The sequence below is a fragment of the Lissotriton helveticus genome, chromosome 3_1 (genome assembly GCF_964261635.1).
Source record: "Lissotriton helveticus chromosome 3_1, aLisHel1.1, whole genome shotgun sequence".
Lineage (NCBI taxonomy): Eukaryota > Metazoa > Chordata > Amphibia > Caudata > Salamandridae > Lissotriton > Lissotriton helveticus.
Genome location: NC_136061.1, coordinates 1,869,780,850 through 1,869,800,909, shown reverse-complemented (window position 1 = coordinate 1,869,800,909; position 20,060 = coordinate 1,869,780,850). Strand labels below are relative to the sequence as shown.

The window sequence follows — 20,060 nt, the reverse complement described above, 5'->3', positions numbered from 1 at the left end:
TGGCCTTTCATTGTATATATAGTATGGCATGGCCTGTCGTGTAGTATGGTTTAGTATTGCATATCATTATATGGTATTGTACAATATGGCTTGTCATTGCTACAATATGGGTTGGTATGGTATAGCCTGTCATGTGTAGTTTAGTTTGGCATGGTATGGCCTGTCGTATGTTATAGTATAGTATGGGTTGTCTTAATATGACATGTAATGTTATGGTTTAGCATGGTATGACCTGTAATTGCTTGGTACGTAAGGTCATTGTAAAGTATGGTTTGATATAACCGATCATTGTATAATATGGTATAAAATGGTCTCATCTAGTATGGTATGGCCTACCATTGTACAGTATGGTATGATTACAGAGATAGGGTTCAACAGCCACAGGGATGGAGGGTGGAGGTAGAGGCACTCAGACGGAGGTTGAGAAAGAGGGAGTAAGTTAATGCAACACGTTTGGAGGGAGTGAGGTCAACACAAAGGAATATCATATCTGCAATACAACAAAAGCCAGAAAAATGTAAGGCACACACACTCCAAAATATCAACTTATACAAACTATGGTGGAACATGTTTCAAGCAGTGACAAAGACAGATACGGAGTGAGGGGTCAAAAGCTACAGGAACAGAGGGTGCGAGGAGCAGGCCAAAAAACACATGGACAGAGGGTAGGAGAGGGAGCAGGTAATGGACAAACGCAGGAAAAGAGGGAAACATGAAGGAATATCATGTACTGAAAGAATAAAATTCTGAGAAATGGAAGTGACGCACTGTTAGAACTGGGGTTTCTGGTTGTCAGAGTAGGCACCCTGTACAAGAAGGAACCACCACTCTAGTCTGGGTAAGATACACACTAAAAGATAACCTGTGCTCACCCTCTGGTAGCTTGGCACAGAGCAGTTAGGCTTATCTAAAAAGGCAATGTGTAAAGTATTTGTGCAACACACACACACACACACACACACACACACAATGAAAACACCACAAAATACGTCACATAGTTTAAAAAAATAGATTATATTTTTATGAGTAAAACCACAAATTTAATATGTAGTACCGGGAAGTTTAGATTTTTTAAAGAATAAATCAAAAAGTAGTGCTTAGAAACATATAGCATTTAGGTGTTACTTGAGGTCATGCTCGACCTGTCTAAATTAAAATTTCAGGCCAACCGCAATGGAGGGCAGGCTGCCTATAGAACTCGCGAAGGTCCTGCTGAAAAAGTACGTTGGATGAAACAAGCGTCAACATTGAAGACTTGATGGGCCAGTGCCAATCCACACAGGCGATGAAGACTTAGTCGACGAAACCCTTTACGATCCAGGCGATGCATCATTGAACCGTGCAGTCCGAAGCAATGTCGTTGATCGGTGTGTCAGTTCCGATTGGTGCAAAGTTGTCACTGAGGTGATTTTGTTTATTCTGTACAGCTGAAGTTACCTTTTAGAGACCCAAGTCTGAATTGGCACCACTTGGCAGGGCAGGTCTCACAGATAGTAGAATCCAGGGGTTTTGCAGGTTTGAAGGACGCCTTTGATGGTGCTGAGACATCAGAATAGGGGGCAAGCCCTTGGAGTCACCCTAGGTGCAAGTCGAGATGAGTCCAGTCTTTATCCTCAGTAGGGCAGATATCAGCAGGCAGCTGGGCAGCACAGCAAAGCAGTTCTTCCAGAGCAGCAGTCAAGCAGAGTGGCAATCCTTGGAGCACCATTGTCTTTGCTCCTGGCAGAGTTCTTCACAAGTCTAGTAATGTACTGTCTTGGTAGAGTCCGAGCCACAGTACTTCTACCCAGTTTCACCTTTACATGGGTTGACTTGAAAGCAGACTCTTGAAGTGCAGAGGTGCCCCTTTCTTCTCAGACCTGGCTCCAGACTAGAGACTGATTAATCAGCCCTTTGTGAGGGAAACCGAAGACTGCCTCTTCAAGTGTGTCAGCTCTTCCTGCCCAGTAAGAGCTATCTGAATGCAAATGAGTTCTGTCACACCCACCTTTTCTGTGTTTGTGGCTGTCTAGAGGCAATGCCCAAAGTGTAGCAGCCCCCCCACCCAGATATGTATTGGAGACAGGCTGCAAGGAACGCAGAGCAGTAAGAGCAGAAAAATGGCCACTTTCTAAAAGTAGAGACTATAAGTTGAGGCAAGGCGCACTGCTCAGGTTATACAGAGGTATAAATTTTGTTCGAATGATTGATGTATGATTTGTTTGAAATTTTGATGATTTTTATGGTGCTCCAACAAGTGGCGTAACCGTCCCAATACGCCGGAATTTGATGACTGGTTGAGTGCGTTACTGTGTATGTAAACGCATCCTTGTAACTGGGCACACCATTTGGTTAGTCGTAAACACGACAGACTCCTTTAAAGTTTCAAAATTGACTTGCTTTTATTTGGAATTCAAATATTTCATTGTTGTTCACATCTTCTGGTTTCATGAACTCATTTAATCCATATTAATACATATGATTGAATTGATTCAAGACTTTAGTATTCCACATAGAACAGAATGCTCCAATGCATTTCGGGCTAGGAAAAGCCCTTTTTCAAGGAGCGCTGAAAACATAATGGTAAACGCTTTTTAAAAAATGCAGAACTAACTCATATAAGTGCAAAACATTACATTTTGTAGTCTGTTGGTGTAAAACCCCGCTGTAAACATGCTAACCTGGTCACCTAATAACGTGTGGAAAAATACCTTATAAACCATGGGGGCTGTTTTGGGCATGGCGGTGTTTGGGGACAGGGATTCCAATATGGCCCCCGTGTAAGCCACTTCCCTCTTAGTCCTTCCACCATGTTTAATCCTGAGCCACATGACGCGTCACATGGCTCCATTCTACTCTGCCAGCCAATACTTTATTTTCACTTTGCGGCCACTCCGCATTAAATTCCCGTTATCACAGCAATCGACGGAGCTGAACCCGAAGTGTTTTGCACGCTCTCATCAATTCCACAAGTAAGTCGGGGCCCCGACGTGTATCAGAATGCGGTTTCACCGCTCGGTTGAAACGAACATTCACGCTACTTCCCTTGTTTCTCCGTTCAGGTTTCACTCAACAGACAAGCCATCCTGGCGTAAGTGTTCTGATATACATCCGCATGATTTAAATCCCGCTCACTTAATCCATATCCCTGTCCCCAAACACCGCCACACCCAAAACAGCCCCCATGGTTTATAAGGTATTTTTCCACACGGTATTAGGTGACCAGGTTAGCATGTTAACCAGCGGGTTTTTACACCAACAGACTACAAAATGTAATGTTTTGCACTTATATGAGTTAGTTCTGCATTTTTTAAAAAGCGTTTACCATTATGTTTTCAGCGCTCCTTGAAAAAGGGCTTTTCCTAGCCCGAAATGCATTGGAGCATTCTGTTCTATGTGGAATACTAAAGTCTTGAATCAATTCAATCATATGTATTAATATGGATTAAATGAGTTCATGAAACCAGAAGATGTGAACAACAATGAAATATTTGAATTCCAAATAAAAGCAAGTCAATTTTGAAACTTTAAAGGAGTCTGTCGCGTTTACGACTAACCAAATGGTGTGCCCAGTTACAAGGATGCGTTTACATACACAGTAACGCACTCAACCAGTCATCACTTTCTAAAAGTGCCATTTCTAAAATCGTAATGTTAAATCCAACTTTAACAGTAAAGAGAATTTATCATTACCTTTTAAGATATGAGCAGCTTAAAAGTGAAGTAACTAATTCCCAATGCTATCTTATGAGAAAAGTAGGCCCCACAGTAGTAAGAAACACATTTGGGTGTTTGTCACTACCAGGGAATGCAAAACTTAACAGTCCATGTTTTACCTTTTACTTGCATAGCACCCTGCCCTTGGGGCTACCTAGGGCCCACCTTAGGGCTTATGTGCAATAAAAGCAGAGTTTAAGGCTTGGCAAGTGGTTTTAAATGCCAAGTCGAAGTGGTAGTAACTTGTACGCACAGGCCTTGAAATGGCAGGCCTGAGGCAGGTTTGAAAGACTACTTGTGTGGGTGGCACAATCGGTACTGCAGGCCCACAGGTAGCATTTTCGTTACAGGCCTTGGGTATGTTGTATACCTCTTTACAAGGGACTTGCAAGTAAACTAAATATCAATTGAGTATACACCAAAGCCACCATGTTTAGGGGAGAAGCACATGCATTTTAGCACTGGTCAGCAGTGGTAAAGTGCTCAGTCCTATGGCCAACAAAAAGAAGAGGTAAAAAAGGCAAAATGTCTAGGGCAAGGCTACCCTAAGAATGACGGGTCTAACACATGCGTACACCAAAAACAAGCTTTCTTAACTATAGTGTGGTGTCTATGAAACAGTAACCAAGGTACGGAGAGAGGAGTCAAAAGCCATAGGGACAGACCGTAATAGGGAGAAGGCAAAAGCAACACTACAGGAAAGTGGGAGGAATGTTGCAAAGGCAAAACAGAGGGACATGTCTGTCATACAAGAAAAATAAAGTTCTGAAAAATATGAGCATGTGCAATTTGCCACGGTGATGCCTGCAAACATATTAGGTATTATGGAGAGCATCTTCACAGATGCAATATTATGGATTTCTTTCTCTAAAGAAAAAAATAGGACAGACATCAAAGCGCAAGCAGGGGAAGGACACTCTGTGGGAACAAAAGCAGTACTTTGGATATGCACCATGGGATAGGCAAGCTAACAAAGCGGAAATAAAACCAGCACAAGCCAAATAAAAGCATGGAAATACGAGTGACAACGAAACTGACCAGTGGTAAGCAATGGGCAGGCTTCATGCGACATGCACGGTCTCAGGTGAGAACAAATAATTTAAAATACTAATGATTAGGAATACCACCAGCGCATAAGAGCCACCAAGCAGACCTTTATCAAGAACAAAATCCACATCAACAACGCAAAATAACTCTTCAACGTTTTACAGCAGTTCACCAAACTCCCCAATAAGGCCACGGACGTCACACCATCTCAGCTTCAAGCTCAGCTCCTATTTCCACCTGAATATCAAGGCCCTCTTTGACAAATTCAGCGAACAGACCCAAGACACCACCTCCCTCTCCACCACTGACAACCAGCCCACCATCACCACCTGGAAACTGGCTACCACCGTACACACCGCCACAACCATGAACATACACTCAGGAGCCCCCATGGACCTCTGCCCGCCGCACATCTACCACAACCGCCTCCATAGCACCCGAACTAGGCCGGACCATTAACGCCTCCATCGATTCGGGCATCTTCCCCGACGACTGGAAGCGGGCAGAGGTCAAGCCCCTCCTCAAGAAACCCTTGTCTGAGTCGACGGACCTGAAAAACTACTGGCCCATCTCTCTCCTTCCCTTTGCAGCCAAAGTCACCAAGAGACTCGTCAACGCCCAGCTAACCACCTTCATCGAAGAGAACGCCACCCTCGACTCCTCACAGTCTGGATTATGCAACAGCCACAGCACCGAGACCGCCCTCCTTGCTGCCATCGATTACATCTGCACGTACTCGACCAGGGCCACACTGCGGCCCTCATCCTACTAGACCTTCGACACAGTCTTCCACTACACTCTCGCAGTCAGACTACATGACACCGTCATACGATGAACCAGCCACGACTAGATCCACTCCTTTCTCTCTGGCAGAGCCCAAAGGATCAGACTCCCACCCTTCCTCTCCGAACCCACAGGGATCAACGGCGGAGTACCCCAAGGATACTCGCTCAACCCCACGCTCTTCAACATCTACATGGCCCCCTCGCCGCCATTGTTAGACAGCATGGGCTCAGCATAGTATCCTATGCCGCTGACACCCAGTTCATCCTCTCCCTCCTGAAGAATACCAGACTCCGCTTCCAGGAAGGAATGAAAGACGTAGCAGCCTGCATGAACAACAGCTGCCTTAAACTTAACTCTGAGAAGACATAGGTCCTCGTCCTTGGACCCTCCTCCACCACCTCGGACAACACCTGGTGGCCTTCCTCCCTCGGACACTCACCCACTCCAGGCCACGCCCAAAACCTTGGCATCATCCTAGACTCCTCCCTCACAATGATCCACAAGATCGACGCAGTCGCCTCCATCTGCTTCAACTCCCTCCACAAGAAATTCAAGTGGATCCCCCATGAATGCAGAAAGACTGTCACCCACGCACTCATAAACAGCAGACTGGACTATGGTAACGTCCTCCACGCGGTAAGCAACAAAACCTACTACACCAGCTCAAAACCATCCAGAACACCGCAGCCAGGCTCATCCTCTGAACCCCACGACACAAGCACATGACCCAGCGCCTACGAGACCTCTACTGGCTCCCCATCGAGAAGAGAGTAACCTACACCCACACCTACAAATTCCTCCACAACATCGGACCCAAATACTTCAAAGAAAGAGTCTCCTTCCACGTACCCTGGCAGAGACCCCGACGCATCTGCAGAACCAGAGCAGGCAGAAGAGTCTTCTCCTACGTCTCAGCAAAGACCTGGAACGAGCTCCCAGTCAACATCAGACGCTCCCCTACTCTGCACACCTTCAGGAAGAGCCTCAAGACCTGGCTCTTCGACTGATCCGGAGCTGCACCCCACCACCTCCACACCTCCAACAGCACCTTGAGACCCTCACTGGTGAGTTGCGTGCTTTATAGACCCCTGATTGATTGATTGTTTGATTGATTGAGGAATATGCCATTTTATTTACCAGAAGGTATTTCCAAAGCTATAGTGTTAGTAGTTTCTTTTTCACATTTTAGTTGTATCAATTCAAGTGGCGCATTTTGTATTTGATATAGCTGTGATACTTTTAGCAATGTTCTATTACTGACTCTGTCTTTTAATTATAAATGTATATGTAAAATACAATACCATTTTAAGAAGCTGGCAAATGTTTAGAAGGTTTTAACACAGGAAATTACCTCCTATACAAGTAAGTTTTATTCAATGTTTAGATGGTTTTCATTAATTTGAGGGTATCTTAATATTTATTGGGCAGACGGAATGGTGTGTTGTGAACATATGGTGAGAGACTGCATTGTTTTTTTCATGTTTATGTTTTTTTAAACATTTTAATTTTTTTAAGTAGTAGCTAATATGTATAAGCTAAAATAGTAGCTATTTTGAGTTTAAAGCAATGTAAGGGGAGACCCCACTCTTCCATTGAACTTCCTAAGCTGTGACCCGAATTGTCCATACTCTCGAGTATTTTTTACTTTGCAATACTTTGGAGTGGATGAATGCAAATCAGTTACAGTATGGAGCAGACAGTGGCTGATTCAGTACCATTACTAAAGTTGTACATTTTTTTTTCAAAATATATTTTAAAAAATAATTGTTTTCTGATTTGCAGGTTTGCACTTGCATCCCATTTCTTCTGGGGGCTCTGGGCCACAGTGCAGGCAAAGATCTCTTCTATCGAATTTGGATACATGGTAAGCAAAGGCATCCTCCCACCTGTTCTCCTTTGTAAAGAACGTACATCAAGTAATTGAATTTTTTTTAAAGTACAAAGTGAGTAGAGCTATTAAATAAGTTGGAATCTTGTCATTTGACTGATGGAGCCTGATGAGAGGATTAACATTGTTTGTTGTGGATCTCATACTGGTTATTAGATTTGTAAGATTAAAGCAGAACTTAACACACTAAAGTAATAGGGCTTCATAGAAACCTTTGTACTTGCTGCTGGCACACATAATGCAGATGCCATTGTCACTTTAATCACTGCTTCTGACAGTCTTCTGAACATCAGTTCCAGCAATATCCACATACATCTAGATTCCATTAACAGTGACCTTCATACTATGGAAGCCATAGCTATCGGCGGTAGCAGGAAAAACAGACTAATGCCAAAGAGTGGCGTTGTCTCTACATCCTCACCCTCACACAATTGGTAATTGAGACCATGTCAGCTTACTTGGAAGACAAATGGAGGCAAATGCACACAAAAAGGCTCAAATCATTACTTCTAGAAATCCAGTTTATAAAATGCAACAACCTAACACAGACAAATTGTTCTTGTCCACAATGAGTACTTCTGTTCGCAAAGTTTCTCTTGGAGGTACTTTTTGTTGAGGAAAAAATGCCTGAAGAGGGAATTCAAATCTATTCTGAATTGGAGTAATCAACTCATGGGTGAAAAATAAGAATACCTTCACTAGATTGTCCTCTCAAATAGATCATCAGAAGTGTTCCATGCATCTTAAAAAATATTCATATGCCCATCACCGAGAAACACACAAGGCCAAAAGGGAGCACCATGTTGCTTCAAGTCTGTACAGTGAGTCTTCTTAAAGTGCATTTTGTAAATAGCAACTCATCATAAAATAAAGGACCTTTTCAGAACTCCATATCTGGATGGACCAACTCCTGAAAGTGTTTTTAGCAGGAAGCCCATTTAGCCAGAATAATGCAAAATTATCTTCATAAATAAGGCCATTTTGATACTTGCGTTCTTCCCTGATTCGTCTCCTGCAAGGACAAGTCTGAACTAACACTAAGGCACTATTTAGACAAAACATTGGAGTTGACAATTCATTAAAGATTGTCTGGCCCTTACTTGCAGGGCAACCTCTAAGTAGTCTTTATGGCGATAGAGTATGTCCTTTATAATAACTTTAGGCTAAAATCTAAGAAACCACTGCCAGCAAGACCAAAGGTTTTGTCCACAAAAAAAGGCAGCTAGTGCATCTGTACTCTGAAACATAACTATTGCAGGCTTTTGCAGAGCCTGTGCCTGGAGGTCACAACGTTCTGTCTGGATCCCCAAATGGTATAGGCATCTCCAAATAATTGGTAAATTTCTAGGTGTCCTCCTTCATTGATCCCCTAATATTTTTCTCAATTACGAGATTTGAGCATGCTCTATTCTGTGCTCATGAATATCCATGTTGAAGAAGGAAGGGTTACTTGTAATCCATCAAGGAACTATTGGCTGAATTCATACATAACCTACCCACCTCCACAGGAAACCAGAGTAGCAAATTCTGGTACAGATGAACAACAATTGACCTTGAAACATTATCTGTTGGAGACTTCTAGCTACAGAATCCTTGCCTTCGAATCCTCCTCCGGTGTCAGACTGGATCTGTTAAGTAAAGAAACAATAGCAAGCTTTCAATTAGATATGGAGTTAAAACATTCTAGGCATTATAACATGAAGTATAACCACACAAAAAGCCATTGATAACAACCCACTGAAGCAAAATCTTATTTTTTATTATAAAAATATTTTTAATTTGTTATTAAATCTTTTTTGTGGATACGTTTATATATATATATATATATATATATATATATATGTATATATATTATATAATCTATACATAATTATGCACATCCACCAAAATCAACAGATAGAATATATACATAAAAGAAAGAAATCAATCCAATTGGTGCAATCAATAATTGTTTCTTTCTGGACAAAATTGATGAAGGCTAGCGTTAGATGAAAACTACGCGCGTTTCGGCACTTCTGCCTTCGTCAGGAAACTTTCTATAGCGAAAACAATTCCAACAATAAATGAAAATGAGCAACTGGGATGGAGGCATAATACTGCAATGGTGGCTTAACAGTGACCGCTGCGCCTCTCACCAGGCCGGGTCACCCCCTTGCTCCTCCTGCCGCCCCCTGCTCCAGCCTACCTGCCGCATCTTTTCCCGCATTTTCTTCCCGCCGCCACAGACGCCCCCCTGGTCCCACGAGCGGCCCAGCCACTGCAGAGCCGGCCGCTCGCCCGTTCCCGCCGCTGCTCGCCCAGGCCCCGCCCACCACCGGCCCATTGGACGAGCCGCTCCCGCCGCCGCCCAGCTGACCCGCCCTCACGTCCCCCTTCTTATGACTCCCCCAGAGCGACCGCGCAGCGGACACGCGCACCGAATGAGCGCCGAAGGTAAGCCCGTCTACGCCCGTCCGCGCCTGGACCGCGCCCAGTGCCAGGACCCCTGGCCCTCGCAGACCCCAGCCCACCCGCCGGACGTACGACGCCGCCACCCTCAACGCACTCAACTCCGGCCGATCCCCGGGATGCTACCGAGCCACCCTGAGACGCACCCACGGAACCTTCTGCTGCAACGCCTGCAAGTTCACCTGCAACCGGACTCACGCCTCACCAGCACCCACCAAGCCGACCTCCAGCAGCACCCACCTCAAGTGCATCCTGCTCAACACCCGCTCCATCCACAGACACGCCATCGAGCTCTGGAACCTGCTCGACACCACAGCCCCAGACGTCGCCTTCCTCACGGAAACCTGGATGAACGCCTCCTCAGCGCCCGACATCGCCATCCCGGACGGCTACAAGATCATCCGGAGAGACCGCATCAACCAGACCGGAGGAGGCATCGCCATCATCCACAGGAACACCATCCGCATCACGACCAACACCGACGACACCCTCGCACCCGCCGAACACCTGCACTTCCAGATCCACGTCAACCCCAAGACCACCGTCCGAGGCACCCTCATCTACAGACCCCCGGGACCACGCACCCAATTCAGCGACGACATCGCCGACTTCATCAGCCCACACACCCTCCCCTCCGCCGACTACATCCTCCTGGGGGACCTCAACTTCCACCTGGAGAACAACAACGACCGCAACACCACCACCCTGCTGGACAACCTCGCCAACCTCGGGCTCAAGCAACTGGTGACCACCCCCACCCACTACGCCGGACACACACTCGACCCGGTCTTCTCTTCCAGCAAGGACATCACCTTCAGTCACGCCACGGGACTCCACTGAACGGACCACAGCTGCGTCCACTTCAGCTTCAGGAGGACCACGCTCCACTATCACCAGCAACAGGTTCCCCGCAGAAGCTGGAACAAGATCACTGCAGACCAGCTCGCTACTTCCCTGAGCAAGAACCCTCCCGCCAGCTCAACGAACCCCAGCCAAGCGGCCACCAACCTCACGAAGTGGATCAGCGACTGCGCAGACGACCTCGCCCCTCTGAAGACCCCGCCGAGCAGACCCGGCAGCAAGAAAGCCCCATGGTTTAACGACCAACTCAAGCGCTCCAAGAAGAACTGCAGAGCACTCGAGAAAACCTGGCGCAGAGACCCAACACCGGACAACATGACTGCCCTCAAGCTCGCCACCCGAAAACACCACCAACTGATCCACACCACCAAGAAAACCGCATTCAAGGAACGGCTGGACAACAACGCACACAACAGCAAGGAACTCTTCAACATCGTGAAAGAGCTCTCCCACCCCAACGCCGGAAACAACGACATCACCCCTTCACAAGACATCTGCAACTCCCTCGCCTCCTACTTCCACAACAAGATCGCGGACATACACAACAGCTTCAGCACTCAACCGACGCACGCCACGACCGAACCACCGCCCCCCACCACCACCCTCCGCACATGGACCCCGATCAGCACCGAAGACACCATCCGCACGATGAACTCCATCCACTCCGGATCTCCGACCGACCCCTGCCCTCACCACGTCTTCAACAAAGCCGACGCTGTCATCGCACCCCACCTGCGGGACATCGTCAACACCTCCTTCGACACCGCTACCTTCCCGGAGAGCTGGAAGCATGCCGAACTCAGCGCTCTACTTAAGAAACCATCAGCCGACCCCACCGACCTCAAGAACTACCGCCCCATCTCGCTGCTCCCGTTTCCGGCAAAAGTCATCGAGAGGACCGTCAACAAACAGCTGGCCGCCTTCCTCGAGACGAATGGTTCCCTCGACCTCTCGCAGTCCGGCTTCCGGGCCAACCACAGCACCGAGACCGCCCTGATCGCAGCTACCGATCACATCCGAGCCCTGCTCGACAACGGAGAAACAGCGGCCCTCATCCTCCTGGACCTCTCTGCGGCCTTCGACACTGTCTGCCACCGTACCCTAGTACAGCGCCTCAGCAACGTCGGCACCCAGGAGAAGGCACGGGACTGGATCATCTCCTTCCTCGCCGGAAGGACACAGAGTCCGCCTCCCCCCGTTCAGATCGGAGGCCACCGAAGTCATCTGCGGCGTTCCCCAAGGCTCCTAGCTCAGCCCAACACTCTTCAACGTCTACATGAGCCCCCTCGCAGCCATCGCACGCCAGCACAACCTCAACATCATCTCCTACGCCGACGACACCCAGCTGATCCTCTCCCTCACCAACGACACCGCCAGAGCCAACCTGCACGAAGGGATGACAGACGTAGCCAAATGGATGTCGAACAGCCGCCTGAAACTGAACTCGGACAAGACGGAAGTCCTCATCCTGGGATCCTCACCCTCCGCCTGGGACGACTCCTGGTGGCCCCCCGCCCTGGGCAGCGCACCCAAACCAACAGACCACGCACGCAACCTGGGCTTCATCCTGGACTCCTCCCTCTCCATGACCAGACAAGTCAACGCCGTCTCCTCGTCGTGCTTCAACATCCTGCGCATGCTACGTAAGATCTTCCGGTGGATCCCCACCGAGACCAGGAAGACGGTCACCCAGGCCCTCGTCACCAGCCGACTGGACTACGGCAACTCCCTCTACGCCGGAACCACCGCCAAACTCCAGAAGAGACTCCAGCGGATCCAGAACACCTCAGCACGACTCATCCTGGACATCCCCCGCCGCAGCTACATATCCGGACACCTGAGAGATCTGCACTGGCTCCCGGTCAACAAAAGAATCCCCTTCCGGCTCCTCACCCACGCACACAAAGCCCTACACAACCAAGGCCCAGGATACCTAAACAGCCGCCTCAACTTCTACGCTCCCAAACGCCAGCTTCGATCGACCAGCCACGCCCTCGCCGCCGTCCCCCGCATCCGAAGAGCCACCACAGGAGGAAGGTCCTTCTCCTACCTGGCCGCCAAGACAAGGGAATTCCCTCCCGGCCCACCTCCGCCTGACCCAAGACCACCTCGCCTTCAGGAAGCAGCTCAAGACCTGGCTGTTCGAGCGGTAGCGGACCCCCCACCCCCCAGCGCCTTGAGACCCTCCGGGTGAGTAGTGCGCTATATAAATGCTTTGATTGATTGATTGATTAACATGCGAGCTCATAGTATTTTATTTATTTATTTTTATTTAAAGAGTTTTATATAGCGCTGGCTAGACCCGAAGGTATCCGAGCGCTTTACAAAAGAATCAACAATGTAACAGAAAAAGATAAAAAATTACATAATACATCACGAAATAGGCAATACAATTAGGAGAGGAGAGAAAGGAGAGAGAAAAGTAGTGGATGGGGCAGGGGAGGTGAGAAAGGGAGGATGAGGGAAGAGACGACAGGTGAGACGAAAGGAAGTCTGTCTAAAGACTGACTGGGTAGGTGACGTCCAAGGAGGGAATCTCCGGCCTGTCTCCCCTATAGCTAAACCAGGTAGCTCCATCGGGCATCAGACAAAATAGTTCAGTCTCAATACATTGAGAGAGGAGAGACATAAATAGAGGGAGGATGCAGGAGGAGACGACAGGAGAGACGAAAGGAAGTCTGTCTAAAGTCCGACTGGGTAGGTGACGTCCAAGGAGAGAATCCCTGACCTGTCTCCCCTATAGCTAAACCAGGTAGCTCCATCGGGCATCAGACAAAATAGCTAGGTCTCAATTTACGAGGGAAAGTTCACAGATAAACAGGGTGGGGACTAAGGGCCAGGACAGGTGAGGGCAAAGGTCAGTAGCAGGAAAGTGGAGAAGAGTAGCGCTGGCTAGACCCGAAGGTATCAGAGTGCTTTACATGAGAATCAACAATGTAACAGAAAAAGATCAATAATTACATAATACATCAAAAAATAGGCAATACAATTAGGAGAGGAGAGAAAGGAGAGAGAAAAGTAGTGGATGGGGCAGGGGAGGTGAGAAAGGGAGGATGAGGGAAGAGACGACAGGTGAGACGAAAGGAAGCATGTCTAAAGTCCGACTGGGTAGGTGACGTCCAAGGAGGGAATCCCCGACCTGTCTCCCCTATAGCTAAACCAGGTAGCTCCATCGGGCATCAGACAAATAGCTAGGTCTCAATTCACGAGGGAGAGTTCACAGATAAACAGGGTGGGGACTAAGGGCCAGGACAGGTGAGGGCAAAGGTCAGTAGCAGGAAAGTGGAGAAGAGTGGGATGGGGTAGGGGGAGGAGGGCGATAAGGTCAGGAGAGATGTAGGAGGGTTTGTTGCTGCTGTCATTTTAGGCAGGTACAGGCAGTATTTCAGGATCAATCACTGTGTGGGGTGACTACATCGCAGCTTTGTTGTCTCTCGTGTCCCTGTAGGCTCTGAAAACTCACTGCATACCACAGTTTTTTGGGCTTGGCCTCTGTATTCGTGTTGGCCCCTTTACATGCATTGTGCCACACTGCCAGGTTCCATGTCATGCCATGCTCCTTCTTTGTTGCTGGTTCACAACCCATTGGCTAAGTCTGGCGGATGAGCCAGTTAGGGGCAGCAGTTCGACACCACGTAGGGGGATCACAAATAGGTTTGTCTTGGGCACAGGAACCGCAGCCTGCCCTGTACAATTACCATCAGGTTCAGGGCATGTGCCGTCAAGGCTCCACATGGGTGCGAATCAGCAGTTGTCCGTGTTGGGGGAACAGTTGCGACGCTTAGCAACCTTGCACCGCCATTTTATGATCAGGCAGTCTCCCCGGGCTTTTTGCAGGGCGCGCTGCAGCGCTCACCTGAATTCGACTGCTCCTGCTATTAACGGACTGTCCAGGTACCACACACCTTTTCTTGGTAGCGGGAGCAGCGCAGCAGTTAACGGCCCCGTGTTAGCACCTCTGCAGTCCTCCGCGCCGCCATCTCGAAGTCAGGCATCTGCAGTTACACCTGTGTGCAGCGCTTTTCAGCCCTCACCTCAAGCCTGCGATATCGTCCGGGTGCTCCACAGGGGGGATCCCCGCCCGCAGATCGGTCCCGCTCTCCGGTATGGCAGTCAGAGGTCCCTCAGGTTGCCGCAGTCCAGCTTAGCAGCGGGATCTTCTACGACAAGTTGCAGCCTCCATTTTACCCCTCAGCCATGTCGGAACGCTGCCGGAGGGAAAGTTGCTGCTTTCTCTGCTTTCCGCAGCTCCAACTCGCTGACGAGGGAAGGTAGGGCTGCACCAGGTATTCCGCCCCGTTTACCCATGGCAGAGGTTGCTTTGTAGGCACAGGATGGCTTGCGACGAAGGGGGGCCACGGAGGAGCTCCGAAGTCCCCTGCCCTTAACAGCGGGAGGTCCTCCATGCTGCAGAGAATAGCAGATTCGTCTTGGATACAGTCTATGCTCTTTCAAGGCTGGATCTGGAAATGATATCCTGAGCAGTGCACATGCAAGCAAGTAGGTGGCTTAGTTCGACTCTGCATGGCATCAGCGCCACCCCACTGCGCCAACATCAGTTCTTTTCTTCCTGCGCAGTCAGCGCATTTCCGGAGAAGAGCTATCCATAGTCTTTTTTTGACTGACTTTAATTTTTGTCAACACATTTATGAAACTTTGCCTCTTGTTGTGGCAGGCATGTCCACAAGCTAGTTTCAAGCCCAGTGGCGCCTGTCACAAGCAAATGTCAATGACAGACCCACACCTGGTCTTTCTTGGTGCCTCTAGAGTGACCATGAAGACCTGCGTAGATTGTTGAGCTGTGCACCGTAAGGCCTTGAGGGAGTCATCGCTCAAGCTCCTGGCTGCTTGATGTGTGACGCTGCCATAGTCTCAATCCCAGTCAAGAGGAAGATCCCGGGATCGGTTTTTGAGCCATTCCAAGTGCTCGTTATCGAAGGCGTTCAGGCAAGTCTCTCAAATGGAAGAGCAAGAAGTCAAAGAGGTCTTTGACTTTACCCTGTTCGTCATAATTATCCGATGAGACTAGGGAGCATTGGCATTTGAAACCTGGCTGTATGGTTGAGCCTGGGCCATCTCTGGCCTCCCCCAAGTTTTCAGGAGCCAGAGTAACTCTTGCCCAATGTCATGAATTTTGAGGCCATGCACCTCATATTAGGGCAGCACATCTCTGCTATTGTGCCTTTAGGCCCTGTGGGCTCGGGAGGGGCCCCTACTGGTCTTCTGCCGGTGGTACGCCCCTTGCACCAGTTGGTCCCCTTGGATCCATGGATGGATGGATCTGAAGTGGCACCGGTCGGGCCTCCTTGACCTTCCCCCGGGCCGGCCTCCACTGTTGACGTCCCTGGTGCCCACCCGAAGTGCAACCCCCATACTACTCCACGACTCTGATACAGAGCAGGATGGGTGTTGTCCGATGCAGATTGAACCCTATTCCTTTGGGCTCGGCATGACTGGGAGGACCCACTGGGCGCTGATGGCAACTAGCCCATAGATGTCACCAAGAGCACCTATTGTGAGGATATGGCTGATACCAGTAGACTAAATATCTCCCTAGATACCGGTTTGGTTTCTCCTACTGCCGTGGGAGTAAGGAGCTTTGTTTGCTGTGGTGGTGAGTAGGGCAGCTGGGGTCCTAGACCTTCAGCTACTCACTGTGGCTGTCAGTATGAATGTCTTGACAAAGGTGCTTCAGGTAGGAGTCACCACATGTGAGCTGCTTCTCCTGTTTAACAAAGCCCTCCCAGACGTCCTACTCTGGCCTGTTCCAAACGCTGCACAGGAGCTCCTGTGACTAGGTAGGTTACCAGCCGTCATCTCCCACCCACAGGATCCAAGTTTACTAACAACACATTCCATCCCGGATAGAGTTTGATGGTCCAAGACTCTACTTCCAATTTAAATCCTGGTGCATTCCATACCACTCCGCCTGACAGGGAATCGAAGAGGCTGGATATCTTGGGGAAGATGTTACGTTCTGCCATCCTGGCACTGCAGCCAGTGAACACCACATGCCTTTTGGGCCGATACTCCCACTATCTCTGGGACCCTGTTGCTTAGGTGTTTCCTGTGGTCTTGGAGGAGGCCAGATCCATATTCTCTAAAAGATATTGCTGATGGGAGAGATGCAGATAAGTTTGATATGGGCTGGATACGACTGACTCGCTAGGCTGAGCTATTATGTTGGTGATGGCCTTACAGCCTCTTGGCATTTCTGGGGATGTCCAGACCTCACTTATGGACATGCCCTTTGATGGCTCCCGTCTCTTCAGAGACCAGACTGATTCAGCACTAGAGTGCTTCAAGGACAGCAGGGTGACGGCAATGCCCTTGGGCCTTTCCATGGCCCTTTGCCAACCTCTGTTCACCTTCCGCTCCTGGAAGAGGCTTCCAGCCACAATAACTGCCCAGCCACCACGGCCAGCAGACTTCTCAATCTTTGCATGGGCTAGGACACTGCATTCACAGGCCTCGCGGGTCAGACTCCAAGCCTCTAGTTTGCCCTCCCACCATCATGGGCACCCTGTGGGGGGCTGGATATGCCATCACCTGCACAACTAGAGGTCGATAACAACTGACCGCTGGCTTCTCCAGATTGTACACAGGGGCTATTCTCTCCCCTTAGTGACGGCCCCTCCACCCATGCCACCCATATACGATCAGCTGACTACATATCATTACTCCACTAGGAAGTGCAGGCTTTCTTGGCAAAGGGAGCCATAGAGGGGGTACAGCATCAGAAGTAGGTTGTGGTTGTTATGCTGCTTTCATGTGGCCAAAAAGGACTGAGGCCTTCATCCTATCCTAGACTTGCGCACTGTCAACTTCTACCTTAAAAGGAGAAGTTCTAAATGCTCACTTGCTCAAGTCCTGTCTGTTCTAGATCTGGGATAATGGTTAGTAGCGTTGGACATGCAGGATGCATACTTCACGGTCCCATGATGCTTGCCCACAGATGTTACCTGCTGTTCTCGATGAGTCACAAGTACTTTCAATTTGTCGTGCTCCCATTTGGCCTTTCCAGTGCCTCATGGATTTTCACCAAGATGATGATGATGGTGGTTGCAGATAATCTGTGGAGATCATGGATGCCAGTCTTCCCCTATCTCGCGGTCTGGCTGTTGAAGGCGCGCTCACACCCCGCTGTCTTCTCCGACCTCCAGAGTATGGCGGACCTCCTGCACTTTCAGGGGTTCACCATCAACAAGACAAACTCAGCTGAAGATGCCTAACAGATCACGAGTAGCGTCTCCAACTAGAGGTGGTTCCAAATGTACTTTTTGTTGCCAGATCTCGTTAGTTCGTAAAATAAAAGTCCCCTGAAATAATTAGAAGCACTGTGTGGTACAATTTGGGATGTATTGGTCATGTAAATGATAACAGTGAGTGGAAGGATAATAGAAGACCTGTTAATTACCTCCTGGTCCACTTGTTTTATCTTTTGACCCTGATGAAATTAGTGGACTTAATTTGCACCAAAGATTTGGATCCACGGCACAATGTAATAAACTTGTTGCAGTGTCAACTCACCTTAGAATCTATTTAGCCATCTGTCCATCAATATGCTGAACCAGATTTCCTCTGTTCATATTACTGTAACCACCTGCTGCTTCGGGTTGTTGGGTGCATATGACTGGATTGAACGCCGTATACTGTGCATACTATTAAAAAGATCCTTAAAGGAGAAAAAAGTTACTCCAGTATTGGAACTTTAATAGATTCCCATGCTTGTATCATTCCATCATTCGTCGGATTGGGAGTCGCCGGTATACATAAAATAGCAATGGAAGCAATTACCAAAACAGAAACTAGGCCAAGGCCCATTCTAGTTTTGTAACATATCCACCTCTTTTTGTAAAAGAGACCAGATAAAGTGAACAATCAGATCAGCCTCACCCCTTTGAACCCTCCTGAGAGAAGCTCAGAGCCTCAAATTTTCTACCGCACATTGTGCAAGGGAGTCTCCACTGAGCTCTGCTCAGGTTTTTTTTCTGTTAACCTTACTTCTACAGCTTTTAACTTATTTTTCTTCAAAACCTGCATGGACTTCATGTCAAGATGTCTGATAAGGAGAAGAAAGACCTTTTTTAAGTCTTGTGCAACTTGTGCTAAGAAGAGGTTGTATGTAGAGGATAAGCACAAGGATTGTATTTACTGTCTGTACCTAGACCATAAGGCAGCAGACTGTAAAATATGTCACACTTTTTCTACAAAGACTCTGCGAGACCGTGAGGAGCGTCTCTTAACCTGGCTCCAGAAGCTAAAGTCAAGGAAGGATCCAGGTTCCAGTGACAGTGATTAGGCATCCTCTGCTACATCTTCCAGAAGGTCTGTCAAAAGGGGTAAAGCTTCTCCTTCGCCTTCTGAAGAACGTCCTGGTTTTCTTGAAAAAGACCTCTCATAGGTCTGAAGGGCGTAGTCCTGGCGAATCTCCTCACCGAGGTGTAAAGGAGAGGGAAGGAATGTCCGCAGGAGTGGTATCTGGGAGAAAATCCAGCTCTGTTCCTCCATCCTCTCCTCCAGAGCATCCAAAAACTTTCTAAAAAGTCATCTTTCTTCTGAGGTAAAATCTGTGAAGAAAATCCACTCTTCGACGATGTTGTCTACGACTGTCGACTAAATCATCAAAGGTACAGTCTAGTTCTTCTTCAACTCGGACTCCGTTGATGGGCTCATCGACGGTGGTTTCTTCGTCGCCCTTCGCTGACGCTTCAGGGTTCCGCATCGACGACTTTAAGGCCAGTGGTGGCTATGTCGTCGACGAGGATGTTGACGACGATGGTGATGACGGCTACCACGTCTACAATGACGGCTGTGGTGATGATGGTCTCGACGGCTGCTTGGACGACGTCCCTTTCTTTGTCGACGAAGGAAAAAATTACCATTTCTGTCAAAGTGCTAGATTAGACCAGAGATAACTTCACCCAGGAGGGGGACTCCTCTACCTCCTGCACTCCTCGAAGAAAAGGGATCTTAAGAGGATGATGGACCGTTTGCCCATGCAGATAGCCCTTCTCTGACTCTGATGGGGAATACGTGGAGAAACAGCAATATGATCCTTCCTCGGATTATCAGGAAAACTACCAACAGGAGATGGTTTCTATGCCTTCCTCCATTCTGGCGGACTTGCAGTCTATGCTTTTTGACTATAGGAGGAGATTCACAACACAACCTCCAGCTCCAATTGTGTTGCCAGTTATAGCTGTTCCTCCTGCTCGACCTGCTACCCCTCAATTTCCACCGCCTCAGCCAATGCCTGTGGCCCAGGATGCACCTCCTATCATTCAGGATGACATCTCTGATGAGGACCAGGGCAACGTCACAATACCAGATT

At 48.5% G+C, this 20,060-nt stretch overlaps 1 protein-coding gene across 2 annotated transcripts in view; it reads left to right on the top strand.

Moving 5' to 3' along the window:
• The window catches only part of LOC144823928 (choline kinase alpha-like), a 171,507-nt gene that overhangs the window by 134,628 nt on the left and 16,819 nt on the right, over positions 1-20,060 (top strand). For both annotated transcript variants that reach the window (XR_013608859.1, XM_078682849.1), the window contains exon 11: positions 7,312-7,393. Coding sequence is in view for 1 of the 2 variants with exons in the window: in XM_078682849.1 (XP_078538975.1) it covers positions 7,312-7,393 (82 nt within the window). In the remaining variant the exon portion in view is untranslated. The remainder of the gene's footprint in view (positions 1-7,311; positions 7,394-20,060) is intronic.